General features: G+C 42.8%; 4 protein-coding genes across 5 annotated transcripts; 2 read left to right on the top strand and 2 right to left on the bottom strand.

Annotated features, from left to right (window-relative positions):
• Positions 1-6,332: 6,332 nt before the first annotated feature.
• Positions 6,333-10,858, bottom strand: LOC104448755 (O-glucosyltransferase rumi homolog). Its single transcript, XM_010062648.3, has 6 exons — positions 10,055-10,858; positions 8,661-9,250; positions 8,356-8,548; positions 7,521-7,585; positions 7,196-7,406; positions 6,333-6,980 (listed from the first exon to the last, which is right to left on the bottom strand). Exons 1-6 carry the CDS (start codon positions 10,256-10,258, stop codon positions 6,621-6,623), a joined length of 1,623 nt encoding a protein of 540 aa, XP_010060950.1. The 5' UTR covers positions 10,259-10,858; the 3' UTR covers positions 6,333-6,620.
• A 4,215-nt stretch (positions 10,859-15,073) lies between these two features.
• LOC104448765 (heavy metal-associated isoprenylated plant protein 31) lies at positions 15,074-16,847 on the top strand. Its single transcript, XM_010062660.3, has 3 exons — positions 15,074-15,234; positions 15,406-15,487; positions 16,266-16,847. The coding sequence occupies exons 1-3, from the start codon at positions 15,229-15,231 to the stop codon at positions 16,595-16,597; spliced, it is 420 nt and encodes a 139-aa protein (XP_010060962.1). The 5' UTR covers positions 15,074-15,228; the 3' UTR covers positions 16,598-16,847.
• A 2,598-nt stretch (positions 16,848-19,445) lies between these two features.
• On the top strand, positions 19,446-20,449 carry LOC104448775 (heavy metal-associated isoprenylated plant protein 39). Its single transcript, XM_010062671.3, has 3 exons — positions 19,446-19,589; positions 19,697-19,775; positions 19,956-20,449. Exons 1-3 carry the CDS (start codon positions 19,581-19,583, stop codon positions 20,171-20,173), a joined length of 306 nt encoding a protein of 101 aa, XP_010060973.2. The 5' UTR covers positions 19,446-19,580; the 3' UTR covers positions 20,174-20,449.
• Positions 20,450-21,786: 1,337 nt separating this feature from the next.
• LOC104448784 (pentatricopeptide repeat-containing protein At3g60050) lies at positions 21,787-24,895 on the bottom strand. 2 transcript variants are annotated; one of them, XM_010062701.3, is made up of 3 exons: positions 22,899-24,895; positions 22,252-22,342; positions 21,787-22,146 (listed from the first exon to the last, which is right to left on the bottom strand). In XM_010062701.3, the coding sequence occupies exon 1, from the start codon at positions 24,443-24,445 to the stop codon at positions 22,985-22,987; it is 1,461 nt and encodes a 486-aa protein (XP_010061003.2). In that variant the 5' UTR covers positions 24,446-24,895; the 3' UTR covers positions 21,787-22,146; positions 22,252-22,342; positions 22,899-22,984. The 2 variants fall into 2 exon arrangements, with proteins under 2 accessions (XP_010061003.2, XP_010060986.2); XM_010062684.3 differs by having other exon boundaries at positions 21,787-22,342.
• Between the last annotated feature and the right edge of the window lie 219 nt (positions 24,896-25,114).

The raw sequence follows: 25,114 nt of genomic DNA on the forward strand, positions 1-25,114 counted from the left end.
ATGATGGAACAGTTCACATCATTATTTTGATCCAATAAACCTAATGTGGCAGTCCGTGTCATAAAAAGAAAAAAAAAAAAAAATGCTTGTGACATGGTGATATACATGAAGGCTCAATTACATCGAGCAAATTTTTGAAAAATTTAAGGACTCGATTGAAATTAAAAAAAAAAAAAAAAATTATGGACCCTATTGAACATTGACGTAGAGTTCAAGGACCATCTATGAAATAACGTCAAAAAATGATAATGGGACCTATATGAAAATTATAGGAAATAATAATAATCAAAAGAAAAATCTTCCATAAAATAATATTGTGATTAGTAACAATGTAAAATTGATAGGATAGATATTATCTAGATAACAAATATTTATAATGAGTTACTTCTATTGGCAAGCATCCAAACTATTATATTTTCAACTACACTTAAAAGCACAAAAAAGTTTACAAAATAAAACATATAAAAAATATACTTACGTTGAACTAGCCAATGGGAAAAAGACATTGAAATATTTGATTATTTATGCTTCTATGAGATAATTCTTATGCTTTATGAGACCGTCATGTTCAATGACATTAGATGAAAAGCAACTATGGATTAAAACTTTACGGAATCATCAATTTAGTAATTTACCACTCATCATTTGTGAAATTAAGAAAACGAGGCACTTGAAAGGAAAAGACATTTTATCTTGGTAACTTTTTTTTTTTGGTAAGGGTAAGAGTTATATTAACTATTGCAAAACGCTATATAATTATACAACAATGGGGGGCCCCGGCACCAGCTTGCACTCAGAGAGAAAATGCAATGAGTGGAGGGGTGCCAAGGGGGGGGGCCGAAAAGAAGCTGCAAGAGGATACAAAGCATGGGGACCAGAAGCAGCAGGGAGGCAACAAGGAGGCTAGCAAGGAAGAAAAGAAAAAGAGAAGAGCACACAAACAACTGTGGCCCGCACAAGGAAAAAACAACAAAAAGCGGGTCAACACAAAGGACCCAGGAGCCTCATCTAGGCGAAGTGATGGGAAGGAGGACGCCAAGGCACCCCTTTAGCCACAAGGGGATGCAAAACGAAAGCGTTGAGAAGACCGGCAGTAGTAAAACCAAATCAACCACCTCAATTAAATAAGGAAGGGTGAAGGCCCCAACTCAATTGAAGTCTCCTATTAGAGGGAGTATCCGGGACCTTGGAGAAATTAGAAGCCTTGTCTTTAATGGCTTTACGGAGGTACTCTTTTAACGCCGGGAAAGATAACCTTTGATTGCGAAATAGAATGTTATTCCTCTCTTTCCAAATGAGATAACATAAGGCACCAAAGGCAAAGCGAGCTAGAGAATGGTGGAAAGTAGCATCCGAAATGTGATCAGTAACCCATTGGAGATTTTCCTTCGAAGATTGATTACACCAAGATAAGTTACAATTGGCCGCCCAAAAAGAGGCAAGGATGCCAGTAATAGGGCAATCAAAGAAAAGGTGGTCCACCAAATCCGGCCTAGCCGAGTAGAATGCACAAAAAGCATTTGGTATTCTCAGATAAGCTAGCAACAATACCTGAGTAGGCAAGCGATTGTGAGCTATCAACCAAAGGTGGGATTGGTACCAAGGAATAAGGGAGGAGTTCCACACAAGTCTCGACCAGGAAACCATAGGACCCCTTGGCCTTAGCAGGCTCCAAGCGGAAGCAGTAGAGAAGACTCCTGAAGAATGGCCAGTCCAAAGGAGGTGGTCATTAGCCTCATTGAGGCTCGGTAGAGGATCATCCCAATTCACAATGGTGGTTGCAACAGTAGAGGGTAGAGGCAATGCTATTAAAGCAGCCACAACAGATGCGAGGCGAGGAATTCCAGAGCGATAAATTTCACAATCAGAGAAGAGTTTATAGAGAGATTCACAAGGGTGCCAATAATCGAACCAAAAGGAAACCGAAAGACCATTTCCAATACGCCACTTAAAATGATTCTGAATAAGATCACGGAGGCCAAATAACTTCTTCCACGCCCAAGAGCATGAGGTAGGTCTTGGGGCAATCCAGAAGTTTTTGCGTTTCAAGAAATTTGAGTGAATCCATTTACACCAGAGTGATTCCTTATCAATAAAGAGGAGCCAAATGCGTTTGATCATAACAGCAACATTGCTTATCTGAAGTGAGCGGATACCCAGACCACCTTCCTCCTTGGGTAGGCAAACTTCTTCCTAAGCAACCTTTGCTCCGCCAGTTCCTAAGTTAGGGCCTCTCCAAAGAAATTGCCGAAAGATCTGTTCAATTTGTTTAGTGACTAAGGAGGGCAGGATAAACACAGTAGACCAGTAAACCTGGATGGAGTGGAGGACCGATTTAATTAATTGCAGTCTGCCCGCTAAGGAGAGAAACCGATTGGTCCATGATTGAACTCTTGCAATTATTGCATTCACCAGGGAAATGCAATCTTCCTTGCCCAATCTAGATGAGATAATAGGCACACCAAGGTACCTAAAGGGGAGAGACGCTAGATGAAAGCCATAGGTACTTACCAGGGCATCTCTTAAGGAATCCAGGCCACCTGAAAGGAAGATTTCGCTTTTGTTGAGATTAGGATTTAATCCAGACCAATCAGCAAAAGAATGTATTCCATCCATAAGAAGACATAGGGATTTCATATTAGCTTCCGAAAATAGGAGGACATCATTTGCAAAGAAAATGTAAGAAAGCCTGGTATTTTTACATCTCCAAAAGAGCTTAAAACTTGGTTTCTTGGTTTGGGAGTTGAGAATTCCGATAAACACTTCCATCACTAACGTGAAGATATAGGGGGATATTGGGTCGCCTTGCCGAATACCCCTTCCACTTGAAAAAAAATCCATGAAGTTCACCGTTAAGGGAGATGGAGAATTTAGGAGAGCGAATGCAAGACATAATGCGGTTGATGAAATCCGGAGGAAACCGGAAGGCTAACAGGGTTAATTCAATAAAGTTCCAGTCAACCGAGTTATATGCTTTGCAAAAATCAACCTTAATGATACATTTGGGTCGATAAGGTTCATGATGGAAGTCACAAAAGAGCTCCTGGGCTAGCATAATGTTATCACTAATGCGTCTTCCTTTCACAAATGCATTCTGAGGAAGACTAATGATCGAAGGAAGAACAGAGGCTAACCTGTTAGCCATAATTTTGGTGATGCACTTATACAGAGTGTTGCAGCAAGCAATGGGCCGGAAGTCATTGACATTAGGCGCATTAGAGGTCTTCGGGATTAAGGTTAGAATAATGGCATTGATATCTTTAAGAAGCTGACCAGAATTGAATAAGTCATGAACTGCCAATAGAACCAAGGGGCCTACAATCTCCCAAGAACGCTTGAAGAAATCCACATTAAACCCATCCGGGCCAAGTGCTTTGCCACTCGCAAGGGAGAAGAGAGTATCTTTAATTTCCTGGTCAGTAATAGGGCAGGAGATAGCACGAACTTGGGCATCATCAAGGGTACGATTCAACTTAGCTCGGATCTCCTCAATCATGGGAACACACGAAGGGGAGGAAGCCGCCAAGAGGCCTTGAAGATGAGATACAAAAAGTTGTTGTACCTCAGAAGGGTCAGAAATCAGGTTGTCCCCATTGTGAATTGATATAATACGATTCCGGAGGTGTCTACATTTAACCGAGTGATGAAAATATTTCGTGTTAAGATCTCCTTCCTTAAGCCAACACACCCTGGATTTCTGTCTAAAGAATGAATCCTCCTGAAGACGAAGCTTAGAGAACACCCGAAGGCAATCCTGCTCCAAGTCTGCTAGTTCCTGGTTGAGAGGGTCCATATGAATAGCGGATTAGGCAATAAAAAGCCGTCTTCTAGCCTCAGATGTTTTTGTCGAAATGTCTGCATAAGCTTCCTTATTTAGACCTTTTAACCTGTACTTGAGAGCTCGAAGCTTGCAGCAAAGAATAAACATTGGTGTGCCTAAGAAGGAAGAGTCCCAAACCTAGGAAACCAAGTCAAAAACTTGGGATGGGACATCAAGAAGTTGAAAAATTTAAAAGGCTTACGAGTGTTAGGGACATGCAAGATCCTGACAACCATTGGGGAGTGATTCGAGACTCCAGGATTCAAGAAGGAGGCTTCAGAGAAGGAAAAGGCCGAGTTCCAGGAAGCATTAACCAAGACTTTGTCAATTTTCCTTTGTCAACGAAGAGGACCAGAGGATGCTGCCCAGGTAAATCTATTACCCACAAACCTAAGATCATCCAACCCAGCTTGAGTAAGACACTCACCGAACTCATTAAAAGCAGGGATCCAGTAATTGGATCTATCAGCCCTGTCAGAGGGATACCGAATAGCATTGAAATCGTCTGCAACGATCCAAGGCGAATCCGAGAGGTGGATACTAGTCCGAATCAAATCAGACCAGAGAGGTCTTCTCAGGACAAATGAATTTTCCGCATACACCACTGTAAGATTTAAGGAAGTACCACTATTCAGACACACCAAACGGCCATGGATAGCCTGGGACGAGCAAGAAGACAGTGTAAAAGAGGTAGCAAAAGGATTCCAACCCAACAACACTCTACCTCTAGGAGAGTGGATATTATTTGTGCACCAACTCCAACCGGGAAGAAGGGCTTCAGAAACCACAGGGAACACCACAAGGGAAATCTTAGGGTGTGAATGGTAACGTTTTCTGTTCTTTTTTTGTTCTAGGGAACGAAAAAAAAAAAGTGTTTCTGTTTCGGAATGGTTTTTGAACAAAAGAATGCGTTTGGTAACGTTTGTTCCGGAAATAAAAAATGAGTAGAAACACGTTTGGTTAAATTTTATTCTTTTTTTGTTTCTTTTAATTTTTTAATATTTTTATTTTATTTTCCATTTTCCTTTCTTTTTATTTCTTTCTTCTTTCGGCGGCAGCCTCGCCCAGCCACACGAGGCTCGCCGGCCCCGGCGAGGCCGAGCCTCGCCGTGGTTGGGCGTGGCTCGGCCTCGCCGGATCTGGGCGAGCCCGAGCTCGCCCAGGCAAGGCGAGGCTCGGCGTCGCCGGCGCGGGCGAGGCCGAGCCTCGCCACCCTACCGTCGGAGCCGAGCACCTACGCCCCGAAGCCCGCAGCTCGACGCCGCCCTGCCATCGGAGCCGAGCACCTGCGCCCCAAAGCCCGCAGCTCGACGCCGTCCCGATCCCGAAGCCTCTAGTGATGCGCCGCCGTCGCACCGTCCTCCAGAGCCCCTCGCCGGAACCCTAGCCGAAGATCTCCCCTCGAGCGAGGCCGAGCTTGGCCTCACCGGCGTGGGCGAGGCTCCGACGAGGTCGCCAACCCTCGACGGCATCGCCGGCCCTCGACGGCCAGTCGCCGGCCATGGCTGAGGCCGGCGACCGGCGAAAGAAAAAAGAAGAAAAAAAGAAGAAGAAAAGAAGAAGAGAAGAAGAAGAGAGAGAAGAGAAACGTTTCTTCATTTTTGTTTCTGGAACAAGAAACAACAATTTGTTGTTTCTTTTTTTTTTTGTTCTTATTTTGTTCCGAACAAAAAAACAAAAAAGAACAGAAAAACGCAACCAAACGCGTTCTTGTTCTTTTTTGTTCCCTGAACAAAATCCGTGCAAGTGTTCCGAAAACACTTCTTTGGAGCGTTTTCATGCACGCCCTTAGTTTCCAAAATACCAATACAGCTAAGGTGATTGGAATTAACAAAATGCCGGATCTCAACTTGCTTGAGAGGAGCCCAAGTCTTCTAATATTCCAAACTCCAAAAATCATAAACAAAAAGAGGGAGGATAGTTACCACTTTTTGCCCCCACGATTCTTCACCGAGGTAGGCAAAGGTTTGGGGCGCGGAGGTATATCCACATCAGCAGAGGCAGATCGAAAAGTACCTTTCTGGCGGGGCGGCCAACCACCGAGGGTTCCGGAGGGATCTGAGGAAGGAGAGTCTCCTCTGGGATAGAGGAAGCAACCACTCGAGGGGAGTCTGAGTCACTACCACCAGAATTGATCTCACCCAAAACTTCTTCATCCGAGGATGAAGACAACTCCGGCACAATATTTTCGGGCGCATTTATCTTGGTAACTTTTCCTCCAACGGTTTTGCCTTCGGTAAAAGTAATTGAGGTAGTAAGTATAGGCGATGTTTCAAATGAAGGAAGCCCTTTTGTATCTTTGAAAAAACATGAAATTTTTTTTTTTAAATTTACTCAGAATATAGTTATCAACTTAATTATTGTCAACATATTTTATATTTACGCGAAGCGCAGGGCAAATTTTTTGTATACGTAGATAAGTAGCCTTATGTCCACGTGCGCACTCGGGACAGAGAACCATGTAGCGGCAAAGTTCTCAAACTCTTCGTTTCTATCTTCCTTTTCCAAAATCTTGCTGAAGCAGTTAGATGATGGACTAATGTTTCTTTCCAAAACATACATATAGTTCCCGCAATTCACCATAATAAGCCTCACATATGCTGGGTGCATTTGGAAACAGGGGAAGGTGACTTAACATTCTGACTCATCCTGGTATTATACCTCATCTTTCTATAAATCTAAGAATACAATGTAAATATTGCTCATCGGCTATTCCTGTTAAGTTGAAAAGACTTCAGATGCACGGCAGAAACGAATTCATTGTGTTCGTGCACGTGAAATGTACAAAGAGCCGACTTTTCTAGGACTTGTTTCGACCATCCCAGTATTTGTTCTCCCATGTCTCCACTTGCTTGATCGAGTTCTCTTTTCTTCTGCGGATCGCGGAGAGTGACAGAGCATCATATGGAGGAGCCAATTTGCAAGGATATGTGTCGGCAGGTCCCTTTACCAGCGATTCTTCCATGAACTTCTTCTCCAACCCTTCTGCCTGGCAAGCCATGTGCTCGGAGCAGAATTCCACCGCTTTCTCGGGCACGACAGGTTTGAACCTCAGCAGCTTGGCGTACTCATTCAACAGATGAAACATGTAATCATACACCAAGTCCATCCTCAAGTCTTCTAGGACATAACTGCTCGCCGCTTTCCCAAGGGCCTGTGCCTAAATATCGAAAAGGGTTTTATAAGAAAAGGTATTTGATGACAAAAACCAAGTTCAATCCTGAGAAAGAAAGTCCCGTCCACAATGATGATCTGAGAACCAAAGTCATATGCAGCTAATTATTATGGCAAGGGAACTTATTGTATTGCACTAAAAAGGAGAGCAGGTTGGTGTCTAATGAACTAGCTAAATATCACATAATTCAGAAATATTACCTTTTGCTTGTGGCCGTTTCCCCAGTCTACCGCAAACTTGATGGATCTACACTTGTCATCCTCCCTAATGGGCCAGTAGTGGTGCACTGGCATCAAACCTCTGGTGAAGAAGTCGTAATAATGGGGCTTGACCACTAATGTGACCGAATCACAAGCCAGGATATACTTTTCGCTGACGGACCATGCCGATCCTTCGATGTATATTTTGTATCTGTTTTATAACGGAGCAATATGTGTGAATTTTACACAAGGAAGAACAGAAGGGAACAGGACTCAAAAAGACTACATGATCCGGAGAGAAGTGAACGCGAAGATTCGGTTTCACCTGTGAATGCACTGGTTTGCCAAGTCTGACTGTTTGTATCCTTGCTGTGATTCTCGGATCCAATCCTGCACATAGTAGTCTGCTCTTATCACAATGCTCCGCGTGACTGACTGACTGTTATGCATATATAGGGGGATCTATCTTGTCCAGTTGCTTTACCAAAAAAAAGTTGAAGACGCCATGACTATGCAGCTACCAAACGTTCCAAACAGCCTCTAAAGCTCCACAAACAACGACACGTCTGTTCAAGAAAAAGATTTGGACCTACTTCATAAGTGCGGTGTTCTCTTTCTCTACTGCCTTTACATGGCACAAGTTTGTTCATTCATTTTATCTACGGATAAGCACATTAGAAATCTCAAAACTTGTCGCGAAAGTACAATTAAATTCTAAAACTTTCAAAAAGTGTAATTAAGTCATAAAACTTGTCACCAAAGTGCAATAGAATCTTAGACTTTCAAAAATTGGAATTAAGTTTTAAAATTTATCAAATCGGTCCAACCAAATCCTTCTAGTTTTAAGATTTGATTATTCTTTCGTGACAAGTTTAAAGATTTTTAGTGCACTCGTTCCTTTTTATTTACTATGTCGCTACCAAACGTTCCAAACAACCTCTAAAGCTCCACAAACAATGACACTGTTCAAGAAAAAGATTTGGACCACCCCACCACTTCATAAGTGCGTTTCTCTCTTTCTCCGCTGCCTTTACACGGCACTAGTTTCTTCATCATATCAACTACAGCCTACACCACCGATCTTTTCGAAACCACACAGGAACCATCTTCTTCAATTTGCAAGACCACACAAGAACCACATTAAAATGCCATATATTTACCTGCGCAAAAACACGAGCATTCCAGTCTTGCTTATCAGATACGTTGCATTTGAGAAGGTCTTGCCTGGTGGCAGCAACGGTCGGATTACCCTTCCAATAAGCATAAGGTTCCCTATCCATCCATTTAACCCTCTTGTTGCCTTCTTTGAGGTCCCTCAATAAGGACTCCCATGGTTTTATATTAACCTCGGGCCTACACAGCACGGATCACATCACATGTGAGTTGCCGACATCTTTTAGGTCACGCTGGGTATCCTAAGATCCATCGCAATAATTTCAAAGAAAGAGAATGGAAGTAGCCTTACCAGCCCCAGAAAGACCAATCAGGGAAGACGATATCAAGCGTGGCGTCGTCTCCGCAGTACCTAAACAAAGGTGGTGGGCCCGTGGCATTGGGCCCGCTATGCAGCCTCGACTGAACGACCGGCCAGTCGACGCAGTCGAACATGAGCTCCAAGTCGGGCACTTGACCCGGGTACCGCCGCAGCAGCTGCAAAATCCCCCACAGCGTGAACACGTCCCTCGTCTGGAACGACTTCTGGAACGTCTCCACGTAGGCCCGCCCGCCCACGATCGCCAGCCTGAAGTTGGCGGTCCCCTTGGCCCGCTCCACCATGTCCCTCGTGATGCCCGTGCGGGCCCACGGCTTGAGGTCCTCGTGGATCCAGCGGAAGTAGTCCGGGCACGCGGCGGCGGCCGACGGAGCGTCGGGATCCTGCTCCGGCCGGAAGGAGGTGGGGTAGTTGGAGGGGCATGTCCGGCCGGGGTTGTAGGAGGTGCAGTTGAGGGGGATCTCGAGTTTCTCCCGGGGCCGCTCGAGGACTGCGGGGGGCTTGCGAGGGTACACGTGGCTCGTGGCAATGTTGACGATGGGCCTAGGCGCCGCGCTAATAGACTGTCAACATATTCAAAGCACGCCATTTCATTCTCACGTCGCTAATCTTGGAATAATCTAAAATTACTAATTAAGAATTCCGTGGCCGAGAAGATTCCTCGGAAATGGGTTGACGATGGCAGGCAAAAACAGTTGTCGTGGGACCCGCACGCGAACTACCAGATACTGAACCGAAGATCGATATAAAGAATTCCACGGGCCGATGCGAAAGCCCGGCGGTGATCATGCGGGGCGAGGTGAGCGAGGTGGAAAGAACAGTCAAAGAGCCGTTCGCTTCCCCTCCACTTACTACGAACCAGAAGACGACACGCGTCCCGGAAAGGACCCGTCACCGACACCCCGCGGCGCGTGTCGCGACCCACTACACCAGAGCTCAATTATTTGTGTAAAAACCTCGGAAGTGAAATGAGGAATTTAATAGGGAAGAATCGTCCTTAGATCGCTCCGCATGTTCCCGAGCACGCGCAAGATCGACGGTGACTACTGACTGGACCTGCCGTGCTGTGACCGATGCTGCAGAAGCAACCGGTCACGGCTTGGGCACAAAGAAGTCTCTTTCATTCTTTTTTCCATGTATACACGTAATGGTTCATTAATGTCGTTTACAGAAGGAATGACAGAGGATTAATGGGGAAATTGATTCGCAAAGTGGGAAACCGCTAGCGAAGTGATGAACTGCGAGCGCGCGTGCTAAGTAGACATATTGAACAAATACCATTCGAAAGATTTTGGCAAGAGAAACGAAGCGTTTGGGGAATTCGGAAAAGCGGAAAGGAGAGAGGGAAAGGGAGGAGACGTACTTACAGAGGAGGAGGCAGAGGAGTCGAGGAGGCGCGTGGAAAGGAACGCGCTGACGAGGAGGAAGGCGAGGACGAGCAAGGCGGCGGAGGAGCGAGCTGGAGACTTGAGGAAGGGCCTCCAGATCGAGTCCGCGAAATGACGGAAAGCCCCAGATCCAAGCCACAAGTACCTCTTTAGCCTCTGCATGCTGGTTCTCTTCTCGCTCATCCGTCCCTCAGTTTCTGAACGAAACCCACATGATGATCATCCCCCGAGATCTCCTCCTACCACCCTGTCAGCTTCACCGATAATGATTCTCCGCTCGGAAGCTTTTGCTTGACCCGAAAAAAAGTCTTTTTGGAGCGTAGAAGTACGACGCGGGAGCTGAAAGTCTTCGGTGCCGTACCAGTAGGTGCGAGGAAAAATCCTTTTCTCTCCCGGCTACAAAAGGTGGGGAAGCAAAAAATAGAAAGGACTCTGAGTTTGGATCTCGGAGACACGAAAGTGCTGAGCTCCTGCTTAAGAAAGAGGCAGAACTAGGAGAGGCGAGATCCGTGTGCGGGCTGACATGGGATTCACGACGTGAAGGGTTGCCTTCCTGCGATCTGCCCGATAATGGGGATCCGGGTCCAGGAAGGAACTCTCCCCATGAGAAAGGAGGGAGGAGTCGGTGGCTGGATCCCGTGATTAATTCTCGTAACGGTTCTTGGTGTTCCGCATTCTCCGCTTCTTCATTGCTCACAGAATGGTATTGATAAATAATTAGCAGAGGACAAAGAAGGGTCCATCCCCCGGAACAAATTCGAGTGAGGAAAGAAAGAGATGGATCTTGTAGCTGCTTTGAATGGGTCTTCTAAGGACAAAAATCCTAATGGACCGGAGGAGTTTGGGCCCTTTCGGACAAGATTTCCTCTCTCGTTCCCTGGTTGTCTTTTCTTACTCGTGATTCGTGATTTTTGTCTTACGAGGTCAGGGCACGCTCCGTGTCATTCGGCAGGCGGTTTGTGGAAGAAGGGCTTTTCTTTGCGGAGAAGAGGCTCGGGTGGGGCGGGCGTGTGGGCGCTGTCCGAAAGCAGGCCCAATAGGCCGAGAACGAGAACCCCGCGCCAATGGCGCGCGACGCGAATTTTCTTCGGGTTTTCGGGGGCTTTCGGTTTCACCCTCCCGTCTGAACAAATCTAACATTTACTTATGCAACAAATCGTGGGAGTCCTCATTTTGTTTGCGTCCTTTGAAATTGAAGGGAAATTCTTCTTACTTTTAGAAGGAAATGATACAAATAGTTCATAAACTTTACCATAATATATAATGTGATTTCTAAATTTTAAATTTATTCAATGTGGCCTATATACTTTTAATACATATTTAATTTAGTCCATGGACTGTATGTTGTCCCTAAACTTGAAGTAATGTGAGAATAATATTAAACATTTTCATACAATTCATGAATTAAATTAGACATGTATTAAAAGTCCAAGAACTATATTAAACAATTGAAAAGTTTATAAGCGACATTGTATATCGGATTAAATTTTAAGGATTATATTAAACAAATATAAAGTTTAGGGATCACATTGCATATTTGAACAAAATTATGAACCATTTCCGTCATTATTCCTAATTAAATAAGTTGCTATAAATCGAGACATGTGTGCATGATATATGAGTTACCATGATGAGAAGGAAATAAATTGAGGAGAGTAAAATTCGACGTATTAATTGTTTATCCTAGAGACAACGTGCAGAAAAAAAGTTTGAAATTTATTTGTTTGCCTGATTGGTAATGAGATGCGTTATATATATTTTTTAAAGAATTCTCTATGAATAGAGATAGGAATGATCGGTGGAAGAGTAGCAGAAGAAACCATAAACTATACGCCTCGTAGTGCTCCACCACCACTTGTAAAGCCCTTTTTATACGAACCAAAGAAACTGCATTATCTTGTCCCGTTGCCTCGAAACCATTCACTTCCATTCTTGTTATTTAAACCCAGAGCTAACAAGGTGACACGACGACCATAAAATCGACAAGATGCACATCATATTTTAGTGGCGCGAAAAGGAGGATAACCAATTTCTTGAATTGAGAAATGAACGGAGCCTTTGCATAAATTTTCTGGTTTGGTAGATGGTGGAACCATTAATTCTCAAGATCTGCGTATGATACAACATATGCTAGTATATACCACAACTTACCAGATATGAGCCTTTGGTCTTTGACATCATTCAAAGAAGTGTTGGCGCTTTTCAGTTCCTAGTTACTCGTTTCAATTCTCCTTTCATTTGCTCTCGCAATTACTTCAACGGCAGATTAGCCGAAGAAAAGATTGAGAAATCCCTTTCGCTTTCCTTAATCACTGATTCAAATGCCCAGCCGGCGTGATCGATTTGTCAAGACTACTTTTGCCAGAACAACACTCGCGATGCTTTGTTTGTTATGGACCCGAAAGGCTGTTGAATCTCAGAGTGGCAGAACCCCAGCGACAGCGACCTTGTCGTTTTCACTAATGGAGAACAGAAGTACAGAGATCATTATGGTCCCAAGGCAAAGGTAAACACTACCACCTCGTTACATCATCACTCCCCCCTCTCTTTTCTCTCTCACGAGTTCCCGAGGGACAGAAGAGACAATGTTGGGGCGGGCATCTTTTCGTTCTTGTTCTGCCTCCGTTCCAGCATAATGCAGCTTTTCGACGAGAGAATATAGACACCATCATCACCATCGACCCCAGCCCTACTGCTCATCTTGGACCGTCCGAATATTTTAGATGGGTTGGGTTGGGTCGTGTTGTGTTTTCCTTGGTCGATAAATCACCAACCTTGCTGACCAATCATGAGCTTTGTTAAAGAACAACGATCAAAAACACAGACTATAAATACTGATGGAAGTAGAGAAGCAGAATCTGAAGCTGAACAAGCTGAAGCAGAAACAGAGCAAAGCAAACTGAAGCAGAAACAGAGCAAAGCTCGAAATAAAGAAAAGCTGAAGTTGGCAATCTATGAAGAAGTCAAAGGAAAGAAACAGAGGCTGAGCTGGTGATCCGTGAAGAAGCTGAGTTGGCAATCCAGAGACAGAAGTTGATTAAGCTGCACCAGGAGCCGTACATGTGTCAATATAACAGTGTAGTTATTCTGTTGATTCAATCTTGTAACTAAATTTTGTTAAGTCAGTTTTGGAAGGACGTTTAACCAAAAATATAAAAGCTTTGTCAATAGAGAAGAAGATAGGTTGACCAGATGATTCTCTCGATTCTCTCAAGTGCTTTTATGCTTTCTCTGAGATGTAGAACTACAGATGATTGTATAGATTGAGAGAAGTAGAGAAGAGATCTTGACTGATGTATTGATCATTCAGTGCTCACAATATACAGAGTTCTTTTTTTACATATACATTTCATCTTTGGTATCTGTACTTTCTTAAGCAGTAAACACAGAGATAGTGACGTTGTGCAGAAGATGAACTCCAAAGTGTGTTATACTGCCTCTGCAGCTGTCAGCCTCTGTCCCCAGCACAGCCCTTTTCCAGGAAAAGCAAAAGAAGAAAAGAAAGCTGACCAGAGAGAGAGCAAAAGGAGTTTCGCTTTTCTCAAGATTTTTCCCCGAGTAGATGTTAATTCAACGTCTCAGTGGAAGTCTAAACTATTTCTTGACATGTAAAGGGTAAGCATTATGATGTTATAGGATATTCCTCAGATAAGATGAATATAAGGCGATAGACTCGGCCACATTTTCGTTTCTTTTCCCCATCTCTGTGGTTACTAAAGGGAGCTACTTTTCTGACAGCACACTTTATAAACAAATTGTGGGCAGTTTGATGTATTTAACTGCAACAAGACCAGACATAATGTACTCTGTGAGTTTAATCAGTAGATATATGGAGAATCCTACACAAATACATTTGTTAGCTGCCAAGAGAATTCTTCGTTACTTGCAAGGAACTAGAGACTTTGGGCTATTTTACAAGAATGGTGAAAAGTCTCATTTGTTGGGATTTACTGATAGTGACTATGCAGGAGATCAAGATGATAGAAGGAGCACTTCGGGTTATGCTTTTATGTTTGGAGCAGGTGTTATTTCGTGGTCATCCAAGAAGCAACCAATTGTCACATTGTCAAGTACAGAAGCTGAATTTGTTGCTGCAACAGCTAGTGCTTGTCAAGCTATTTGGCTAAGGAGAATTCTTGAGGAGTTACAATTCAAGCAACAGGGACCTACTAAAATTTTTTATGACAATAACTCAGCAATAAAACTCTCCAAGAATCCAGTGTTACATGGAAGAAGCAAGCACATTGATGTGAAGTTTTATTTCTTGAGAGATCTTAGTAATGATGGAACAATTGATCTAATCTACTGCAGGAGTGAAGATCAAGTTGCTGATATATTCACCAAAGCCCTCAAGATTGAGTCATTTGTGAAGCTTAGAAGGTTACTAGGTGTTTGCACGGTGAAAAAAGTCAAGGCTTTAAACTGAATGTTAGCAAACATCAGTTTAAGGGAGGGATTGTTAATATAACAGTTATTTCATTTTTTCACATGTTGCTGATTTGGTTTTTTTAGTTATTAGAGTTAGTGGAGTCATGTGTGTTGGTTATCCTAGTTTTTAGGTGTTAGTGGGGCAAGTGCTTTATGGGGAACATGGGTAGTTATGGTGTGTTTTACGTTATGTATTTTGTCTTTTGTAAAAGACTTGTTTTTCGCTTTGTACGTAAGATGAAGTTTCAGTCTCATCTCTCCTCCTTTTAGCAATTTAACAGTTTTCGTCATCGCAATCTTGTTTTCGATTCAAATGAAGGTTCGCAATGGTGTGATGAATACATGGGCCATAATTATAATGTTTGGCACTTCGGAGTAGTTGTCATGATTTCAGAGGGAGCATGGCAAACAAGGCACGCTTAATGCTTCTCTGTCCTTCGGACTTGGGGTTGGGCCTGCCATTGCATGAGAGCTTAATTCACGATTTCCCACTCCATTGCACGCGTGACACATCTCTCTCTCTCTCTCTCTCTCTGGTTTTGGATTTTTAAGAACCCAATGATGCCATGCCTTCGTTCCCTTTCTCGGCTGGCTAGCCGTTTAAATTTATTAACTCCTCTCTCTCTCTCTCTCTCTCTCTCTCTCTCTCTCTCTCTCTCTCTCCATGGAGAAAAGTTTCAAGAACCCAAAGGGCTTCTGAAAGCTTTCTTCATACTCGAAGCACTATGTCTGTGAGTCTCTCTCTCTCTCTCTCTCTCTCTCTCTCTCTCTCTCTCTCTCTCCCTCTCTCACACACACACACACATTCACAAACACGCACACAGTCAACACAGCCTGGGAGTTCCTTAAGTTTACGTCAAGATTAACTAAAAGATAAGACTGACGAGGGAAAGAATTTGCAGATGATGGTGGAAGTGCGAGTGCCGAACCTGGACTGCGAGGGATGTGCATCTAAGTTGAAGAAAGCTCTCTTCAAGCTCAAAGGTGCAACTTTTTTGCTTCATTTCTTTACACTTTGCTATGGTACTGTACAAGATGGTCGTTTTAGTGCAGAGGCTCAACTCTGTTAATATATACGAGCTGCTTTTTTGCCCGAACTTTTAAGTAATGAACTCACGATAAATCGGACATACTTATCGACATGACTGAAGAAGACCGACCTTCCTAATTCTTTGATGCTCGAGTCCTGACTAGACTCCCATGCTCTCGAAAGATAGTTTTCGTCTTCTTGGACATAAAGCGCTCCTTACATGTACCATACGCGCCGCCATACGCACCCGAATGCCATTCTCTACAGGTGAAACGATGATTAGATATTTAGCAAATGGGTTTTATTCGAGCACCTGATTGGTGAGCAGCACGTTACTTCGTGACCTAACATTATAAGTCTCAGTATCTCGATCATTGTTCTCCTATTTTTTCTCCAAGGCTGTCGTCTTGTGAAACCTTGTCACCCTTAGTTGTCATCTGATTATGTTCCACGCAATAATTGACATAATCAAAAGTCATGTGTCCTAACTTTAAACGGTGTTGCGCACCATAGACTCAAAATGAATAATTTCAGGATGACCGAAACTATCAGTCCTCCCTTTGTGGAAATCTTCGTAGACATTCGAAACTAAATTATCATTCCTAGACCAAGCCATCCACTTAATTGTGCGTATCTGTTAGTCATGCAGATAGTGAAAGGTACTTGCTTTAAGCTTTTTCTCCAGTCCAAGCCCCGTACCTCTCGCTGATTGGTAAAATCCAAATTTTTCAGGAGTAGAAGAAGTGGAGGTGGACATGGAGATGCAGAAACTGACCGCCAGAGGGTACAGATTGGAGGAGAAGAAGGTGTTGAAGGCCATCAAAAGAGCAGGGAAAGCGGCGGAGCTGTGGCCTTTTCCGGGGCACTCTCACTTCGCTTCGTTTTATCAATACCCGTCTTACATAGTCAACCAATACTACTATGACGCCCACAGGACCGGAGCTTCTTCCGGCGTCCACACTTTCTTCCACACTCCTGCGGTCTACTCCGTCGCGGTCGCCTCTGACGAGGCCTTCGCTTCTCTCTTCAGCGACGATAATCCACATGCTTGCACCATCATGTGAAATTAATCAGTTCTTGGTGCTACGAATTTAGTTTTGTTCTCGGTTATCCCTTTTGATTTCGGTCACGGCTACGGGTTCTAAAGTCTGATGTATCTTCTATAATATTCGAGATGGTTAGTTTTCGCAGATTTAGTTCTTTTGGCAAGCACTTTGATTGATCGCGCATGTACTAGCTAGCTAGGGCTGTGTCGAAAGTCCATAATGACAACCTGGACAACCCAATCAAACGGCTTGGGTTTGGTGAAAAAAAGGAGGAACAAGAAATATGCTTGTTTTCCAAACGTAGGTCGACACCTTTAATCAATTCCACTGCGATGCAATCGATTGTTTTGGTTCTAGTTAATCGATCCATTCGGGCAGTTGTCCATGTTCATGAAAGTGAACCGTGCAAAAGTTTCCGACCTCCTCCTCTTTTTCTTGCCAGAGAAGTTGCATCTTCTTGACATCGCGAGAGTCCTTTTTTCTCCTCATGATGTCTTTGGAGTCGATTTTCTTCCCACGACATCCAATCAAAACTAGATGAAGGTTGAAATCTTGGTTTGGCCCGTAAGGAGAGCCGAGTTCGAGGCATAATAGACCGGCGAGTGGCGATAGTCAAAATTCTTTCCCAGCTTTAATTATTTAGGTACTTTTCAAGAAATCTGACTTCTTCGCATCGAAGAAAATCTATATTATCTTATCTTAATGCTATAAGAATCTGTAAAATTGGTTTTGAAAAGTTGCCATTTTCCTATGCAAGCATTACCGTCCCAAAGCCAACTCGTACTTTTACATTCTTTATGCGTATGCACGTAATTTTCAAAAAAAAAAAAAAAAAAAAATCGTTTTTCACGCCGTTGCTAAATTTGAGAAAAATACCCGTTCTTTTGGAGTATAAAATAGTGTATCATACAAAACATACGTCATATTATATTCAGGAAAATATACTTCATTTTGAATTTTTTTTGACATGTTGCATTACTCTATTGATGATGTACTATGTCAATGAACATTTATATATCAAAGTTATGGTTCTAAAAGAACATAAAAAGAAGATACGCTAGACTTTTACATTTTTTGTAATTTGTATGGCGCTCTTTCTGTATGTAATTTATTCCCGTGTATAATAAACTCATACCAACATCATTTTTATATTTTTTTAAAGTAAGGTTGAAATTCTATCACGTACTTTTCAGAAAATTGATAGTATCTTCCATCCATATCCCGCATCCTATGATTTTCGTCCTGTATATTAATAATAGAGATTCCGATTTCAAGATCCACCATTCACACATTAATGGTCAAGGAAAGAAGTGTTAATACCATTTACAAAAAAAAAAAAAAAAAAAAAAAAAAAAAAAAAAAAAAAAACTGAAAACTATGTCCATTATGTCACAAATAGTCTGAACCTTTTTGTATCACTAAAAACCCTAAACTTAACCATTGTGATGTAAATATCCATAAAAAAAAAAAAATCCCAAACTTATACTAATTTGACAAATATGTCATGGATGGAATTGAAAAAGAAATTATATATATCACACATGCATAAATTTAGAGTTTTTTTTGACGTAAAAAAATTGGGATAATTATATCACAAAAGCATAATTTGATTTTTTTTATGGTAGTTGATTGAGAAAAAAATTCCCATCAAGTAACATAATCTTCCTCGAGTAATTCATAAATTCTCCAACTTTCTCACTATTATATGAGTACGAGGTAAATGTCTTTAAACTTTAATTAAATGAACTGGCGCAAAAGTGGCCAACTTCAGCTGACTCACTAGATTTGATATCGGGGGCCCCACCTGAAAGCATTAGGCCTATAAAGGAATCAACATCGTCGCATCATCCAAAGGAAAGGACTAGTAATCTGATCGGTGATCTGGCGTCTTGACCAAGGCGCATGACATGACAAAGACATCGTATGGACATTATTGTCATTGTACCCCCCCGCGTAAGGACTACTCTCTGGTGGTTGAATATAAAAAATATAAAAATAATGAAAAACTTATAACCAAAGAATACTTGGTAAATCAACTGAAATCTGTTCCAGTTCTAATAACCACGGGCGCTGCCCATCAAGAATTTCAGAGGCCGAACTTATAAAAATTGACTTCTTTCAATATGTATTTTTTTTTTCACAATCAGATGTACTTTTAGCGGACTGTGCGGATCAAAATTGGAAAATTATGAAAATAACTTCTCTATGACATTAATGATAAGATTGTTGACATGTTGATGGTTACAAGGATGTGTCAAAGGGATGAATGATCCACATCCCATGACAATCGAATCGACGTTAATTCACAACCTAGCAAAAAAAATGTGGACACTAATTAGATTAATAATAAAATAGAATCATGGATCGCAAACAATAATTTGATTGATGATAATAAAAAAAAAAAAAAAGAATTCTTGATTCAATTTTTCACCTTAATGATAATAAAATAAAATAAAAAAAGATTGATCAAATTCAAGACTCAAAGTGATCATTTTATCAAAGATTTACTCTGATACGTTGTCATATATTATTTTTCATGACTGGATATAGTTTTAGGGGATCGTGCATGTCGAATTGGAGTTAAGAAAACTAACTTCGTGACATTTATGATCAGAATGTTGAAACGTTTGCGAGGATGTCTTCAGGGATGGATGGTGCACACCGTATGAGGGACAACAAGACGTCATTATCCGTCCGTATTGATTTCAGAATGTGGAAAATCCCTCGGTTGATTCCATAATTATCGATTTTTGGTCCCCACGTCCGGCCCTAATGACAAAAAAGCAAATGATCCTACGTCACGAATGGAGAAATAGAAATACATGGGACGGCCCCTGAGGAGTGTATATAAAGGCTCGCTGGTTTCGGTGGCACGTCCTTTGCGATTCCATCTCTCTCTCTCTCTCTCTCTCTCTCTCTCTCTTTCTCGCGTAACCCGAAACCGCGTTCACATTCTCTGTCAATCGAGTTCAGCGTGTTCGTATTGTCTTCCTCCTCCAGAATGGCACAGGTACAGACTTTCCCTCTGATCTCCAGTTCGATTCTTGTTCTGGGTTTCTCTTTAACTTCGACCTGATGTATCCATGTCCGTACATACTCCTCTGAATCATACAACAGAAGGTGGTGTTGAAGATCATGACCATGACGGACGACAAGACGAAGCAGAAAGCCGTAGAAGCAGCAGCCGACATATACGGTCAGCAAAACTTTTCTTTTTTATCTTCTGAATCGTGTTGCTGGACTTAAGTTCAAAGGGTTTCTTCCTTTTGATTTCCAAGATTTTCCTTAAGTCGACAGAAGGATCTCGTTCTCTTTTCCGGTATATTCGATCGTATCCTCCGATTAACGTGCATTTAATAAATGAACAAACAAGCAGGGGTGGATTCGATAGCGGCGGATACCAAGGAGCAGAAGCTGACGGTGATAGGGCAAATGGACACAGTGGCGGTGGTGAAGAAACTGAAGAAAGTCGGGAAAGTGGACATAATTTCGGTCGGGCCGGCCAAGGAAGAGAAGAAGGAAGAGAAGAAGGAAGAGAAGAAGGACGAGAAGAAAGAGGAAAAGAAGGACGACAAGAAAGCCGACAAGAAATGAGCGAGTCCTTAGTACTTCCAAGCGCCTTCTTAGCACTCTGTATTACTCTATTAAGCATAGGATTGCTCTGAGAATTTTCCTTTCCTTTTGTTCGGTTTCGGCCATGCAGAAGCAGACGGATAGGATTAGCATGTAGCGGCAGGCCTGAGTAAGGAAGCATTATACATATATTTATGGGGTTTTTACTTGTAATCCGATATTGGGTATGTTTCTTTCCTTTAGTTTTCTTGTGAAATCGTCGTTGGTGACGTAAATAACCAGCGCACGTATCTGATATTGGAGTCTGGTACGAGTTTCCTCTTCGTCTTCATCTTTCATTCGTTCGAGGGTCGTTTTCCATCAGAGCGTTAATCGATTGCACCTGTCCGAATGATCCGAGGGATGGCTGGCATCATCACCTACGGCCCGCTGGTCGGCCACACCACTCTGCTCTGCTTCCTCTACAAGCTACTTAAAATAATGAGCGGCTCGCGTACCTTCCCACTCGAGAAAATTATTGCATCGTGGGAGCTTGAATGTCGAAGTGCAGATCTTTGAATGGTATCATGGTTTGAATTTACTGGATCCAAAGCTTTTCTTGGACCCAACAACGTAGCCTTACTATATGGACCGTCCAAAGATGAGAACTTCAAAGGCGGAATCGATCAACAAAATGCGCCCGCTTTTAGTTAGTTTATACGACAACTTTTGTCATACGTACACATCAGAAGAGGCGTGCGGAATTTATTATGGACTTAGGTACAATGCTTGTGTTATCAGAGCCTGAGGGCAAAGGGACAAAAGGCAGACATAAATAGGTGGGAATGATTTCCTTCAACATCTTGCCAACAAAACCCACCATGCACTCGCTTATGGACCAACCATAGTGACTTGGATTTGGTCACGAAGCATGCCTGCTTTCCAATTTCAACGCCAAATTTTCTTACACACATCGTTTTCTGCACAAAGACGTGCATGGACCGACCCCTTTAGACATAAAGAAGTACATTTACATTTTTTCTTTTTGAAAATCGACTTAGGGACTGTACTACAGACTTTTGAGATAATATTAAAAAAAGGCCGTATGTCACGGGGCACGAAGAAGCTTCCTATATTGAGTCCTGAACGGCGTAGCGTGGCGAGGAACAGCTCAGAATGAATTATGGAGGCAGGCATGAGCAAGCAATGCGTACGAATGTTGATGCTGGTGGGGACACATTCATGCTTTAACTCTTAGAATTCAGACCTTTGACCACCCACCCACCTTTCAAAACCCACCGCCAAAGCACATGATGATCATCACGCTAGATTCACGGTTTTCAAATAACTTGATCGAAAAATCAATATACAACCAAAACTTACAGTGAATCCATGCTCTTTGATCCTCCTCTTTTCTTTATTAGAGTGGATGTCCATTATATCACTTATAACAGTACATACCATGCGGTTGCCCCCAAGATCCAAAAACAGTACGTAACTAGCCTAAAAACAAGTTTCGGTTGATGTAATTGCACTCGGTATTTTGCCCAACAGTATCACAGGCGCAAAGAGATCTGGGCTACAAGCTAGGCTCCCACAAGTTTGCAAGAATTTCACAGAGGAATACAGAGTGTTAAGATTTGCCCCAACAGAGATCCGGTAAATGACTTTGTAGATACTTGATTGCCATCTCAATTAAAATGCCTTTGACAATACAGAGGATATGAACAACCCCATTGGAAGAAAAACAAGAAAATGCCTATGGTGTTCTACCTTGTGTGATGTGCCAATCTAACCTTACCAACTAGAGGGATGAATGGTTTAGCAGGAGATTGAATAAAGGGCACTGCTCCAGTAAAAAAGGAACAGTTATATAAACCACACATTAGCCAATTCGATTCTTGATCCAGATCGTTTTGCTGCCTTGACAGGATAATCTCGGCCATGAGACATCACTAACGGGGACAGAGATGCTTCAATCCCCATCAGGCATAAGTTTTTAGGGCTGCATTATCCTATAGATGCATAAAGATAGTGTCTTGATAGAGTATGGGAACACAGAAGGAAGGGAGCAGTTCTCAAGTCGTAACTGCTGATGTTCTGAGAAGACAAAAGCTTACCTGGTCTCACCAGACATGTCTAAATTAAGCTGCTAGCCTATCGGCATGGGCCCAAAACCTTCTGCACAGCTCTCGAGTAATAGCAATAAATCTGAGCAAAAGAACAGGCAGAGTTACTTACAATGATCTTTTAAATCTTCCCTAGCAAAAAGATAAAACAATCTTGTTCCCTTTTTATCAAAGCAAAGACTCAATGAGTAAATTTCTCTAAAATGCAACCTAGGCAGAGGAGTCTTGCTAGTTCAGAGAAAAAGTTCTTTCATCTCACCCTCTAGTCGTTGTCCTACAAAGACAATAATAATATCTTAAATAGAGTGCTTACCTTACAGAAAGATTCCTGCGACATGCAATGCAGCATTTTCATTTGCCATAACAAAATTAGCCGATATTAGAAATGCTTACGAAATGACTGTTAATATCCCAAACTCTTAAGTATCCTAAGCATTCAAGAACTAGGACACTAATAAATAAGCACCAATACTTCTCAATGAAATTGAAATGAGAATGATGCCGTCCATCTACAAAGTAACCTTGGGTGAAAAGCCCATTTGACCTAAATGAATCAATTAGAATGAGAAACATTATGCAATAAATGAAACCCATTACGCAATAGCAGTAAATGTAGAATGAGAAAAGTCTGTGCATACTTTACTCGGTGTCCATGTTGAACATGTTGTCTGTGGCAGTGTATTCAAGTATCACCCTGAGGATCCGCCCATACATTGCACAAAACTTAACATCTCTTATAGCCTTTAAACTTTGAAACCAGGTGGACATACTGCCCCTTCTCAACCATGCGTCTTATTACCGAGTGAGCTTGAGAAAGCTTGCCAGCATTTCGCAGATAACTCACTAAAGTGCTGTATACAAGAAAATTAGGATTACAACCTCTCGCTTCCATTTCATTCAACATGGAGCATGCCTCAGCAAAATTACCAGCCATACAATACCCACGAATCATGGAATTGTAAGTAAACACATTTGGTAGCTGTCCATCAATCATCATCTTGTTGAACATTTCTATGGCTTTCTCAAGCTCCCCAGCCACTACATATCCTGTGATCAGAACAGTGTAACATACGACGTCGGGCTTGCAATTATTTTTTATCATTTCATCAAAGAAATACTTGCAGGCATCTAAATTCCCTGCTCGGCTTAATCCATCCATCAGTGTTGTGAAGTGAAGAACACTGGGATCAATCCCCACTTCCCTCATGTGATTAAGGAGATTAAGAGCTGCGAGTGGCTTGTCTCCTTTACCGAGGACATGAAGAAGTAGGTTATATGTATGAAAATCTGGAGAAAACCCACGCCTGCCCATCTCATCAAGCAATCTGTGAAATTGATCCAATTTCCCTAGCCTGTACTTTGCACACATAAGTATGTTATAAGTTAAGATGTCAGGAGAAAGTCCGTCAGCTAACATCTGCTGATAAACCCACTCAATCAATTTATACTGCTTCAGGGCAACAAGGGAATGCAAGATAGCATTGTATGAATGTTTAAATGGCCTATAATTAAACGCCTTGGACTTTATGAACCTCTCCACAACTCTCCTGGCCAAGCCAACCTCTCCACACGTACATATCAATATATTAAATGTCCGAGCAGTCATAAAAAGTCCTTTCTCAATCATCTCATCAACTAGTCTCCACATTGCCTTGAACTCATCGCACTCTGCAAAGATCTTCATCATCGAGTGGTAGGCATCTGTCGTATGCCTGTAATTTTCCTGCATACCTGACCATACAAAGAATTTATAACCCAGCTTCACACACCTGCTCTTATTAGCAAACTCGGTGCTTCTCAAAATGCCCAAGAGCACTTCCCTCACGAGAAGCCCTGAAACTCTTACCCGCAGTTCCTCTAAAGATGTCTTCACATCAAAACCCGGACCATCTTGTTGAAGAACTCGCAGGACTTTCTCCGCACCAACCCTCGCATTAGCACAGAAGTTCTGTCTGGTCGAATAATATTCCTCGCCACTCGATTCATACTCGCTCAAAATACGCGCATCATCCATAAAGCCATCGGAATCGTTTACCCACATCTTCTTCAAGGGTTCCTCTACGCACTCGAATCCCTCTTTGATTTTACCACCGCGGAACCCGCGGTCGCACAATGTCCGACAGCTGATCAGCAAATGCGAAATCTTGTGTACTATTCCGGGACCAAACAAAGCCCTAGAATTCATGCTTGACGTTCACAAAAGGTTGGGGAAATCCCATCATTTCCACTTGGCAGGATCCAACGAATCCAATGAATCCAGCAAAAAATCGAAACTTTCAAGAATACAGAGCTCCAAAATCTTTATTTCGAGCAACCCAAGAAGACCCAGTTGGATTGGAGCAAGCGGACTGCTCCATCGGACCGGAATGCGAAGCATGTGCGACCGAGTGCAGACTCCGAAGAAAGAGCCTAACGATAAAGCATCAAAGCTCAAAACTTTGCGGGGGCAGATAGAATCACCTGGGACCGGAGCGAGCGGCGGCGTCGGGTTTCCAGAGCGGGGCCCCGAGTCCGGCGACGGCGCTTGAGGGCGGTGGCGGAGAGGCGGAGGTGGAGAAGAGGGACGGCACTGCTGGAGCGCGTCGAGAGGTTTAAGAGGGATTTGCTGTCGCTGGTGCGGCCTTGGAACAAATGGTCTCGGGGTGCTGCTCGCTCGCGACGATCCACGGGACGAAAAAGACACGTGAATTGGGAAGAGGCCCGTGATCGAGAATGGGCTGGACCGTGGGCTTGAGGAGGCCCAAGGCTTGAGATACGAGATAGCACAGAACCTATCTCCATGAGCCCCTAAGAACGAATTGAATCAGTAACTTCCCCTGGAGAGCCAACTTGCAAGAAGCAAGAAGATTCCCAG

Source organism: Eucalyptus grandis, chromosome 1, assembly GCF_016545825.1.
Source record: "Eucalyptus grandis isolate ANBG69807.140 chromosome 1, ASM1654582v1, whole genome shotgun sequence".
Classification (NCBI taxonomy): Eukaryota; Viridiplantae; Streptophyta; class Magnoliopsida; order Myrtales; family Myrtaceae; genus Eucalyptus; species Eucalyptus grandis.

What these genes read in the sequence shown, in the direction of transcription:
- LOC104448755 (XM_010062648.3), bottom strand. Translation starts at nt 10,258, where the DNA reads ATGAGCGAGAAGAGAACCAGCATGCAGAGGCTAAAGAGGTACTTGTGG. An exon ending in ACTCCTCTGCCTCCTCCTCT is followed by an intron (nt 9,251 to 10,054) that starts GTAAGTACGTCT and finishes ATATGTTGACAG; the next exon opens with TCTATTAGCGCGGCGCCTAG. An exon ending in ATGCTCGTGTTTTTGCGCAG is followed by an intron (nt 7,586 to 8,355) that starts GTAAATATATGG and finishes TACTATGTGCAG; the next exon opens with GATTGGATCCGAGAATCACA.
- LOC104448765 (XM_010062660.3), top strand. An exon ending in AGCTCTCTTCAAGCTCAAAG is followed by an intron (nt 15,488 to 16,265) that starts GTGCAACTTTTT and finishes CAAATTTTTCAG; the next exon opens with GAGTAGAAGAAGTGGAGGTG.
- LOC104448775 (XM_010062671.3), top strand. An exon ending in AGCAGCAGCCGACATATACG is followed by an intron (nt 19,776 to 19,955) that starts GTCAGCAAAACT and finishes ACAAACAAGCAG; the next exon opens with GGGTGGATTCGATAGCGGCG.
- LOC104448784 (XM_010062701.3), bottom strand. Translation starts at nt 24,445, where the DNA reads ATGAATTCTAGGGCTTTGTTTGGTCCCGGAATAGTACACAAGATTTCG.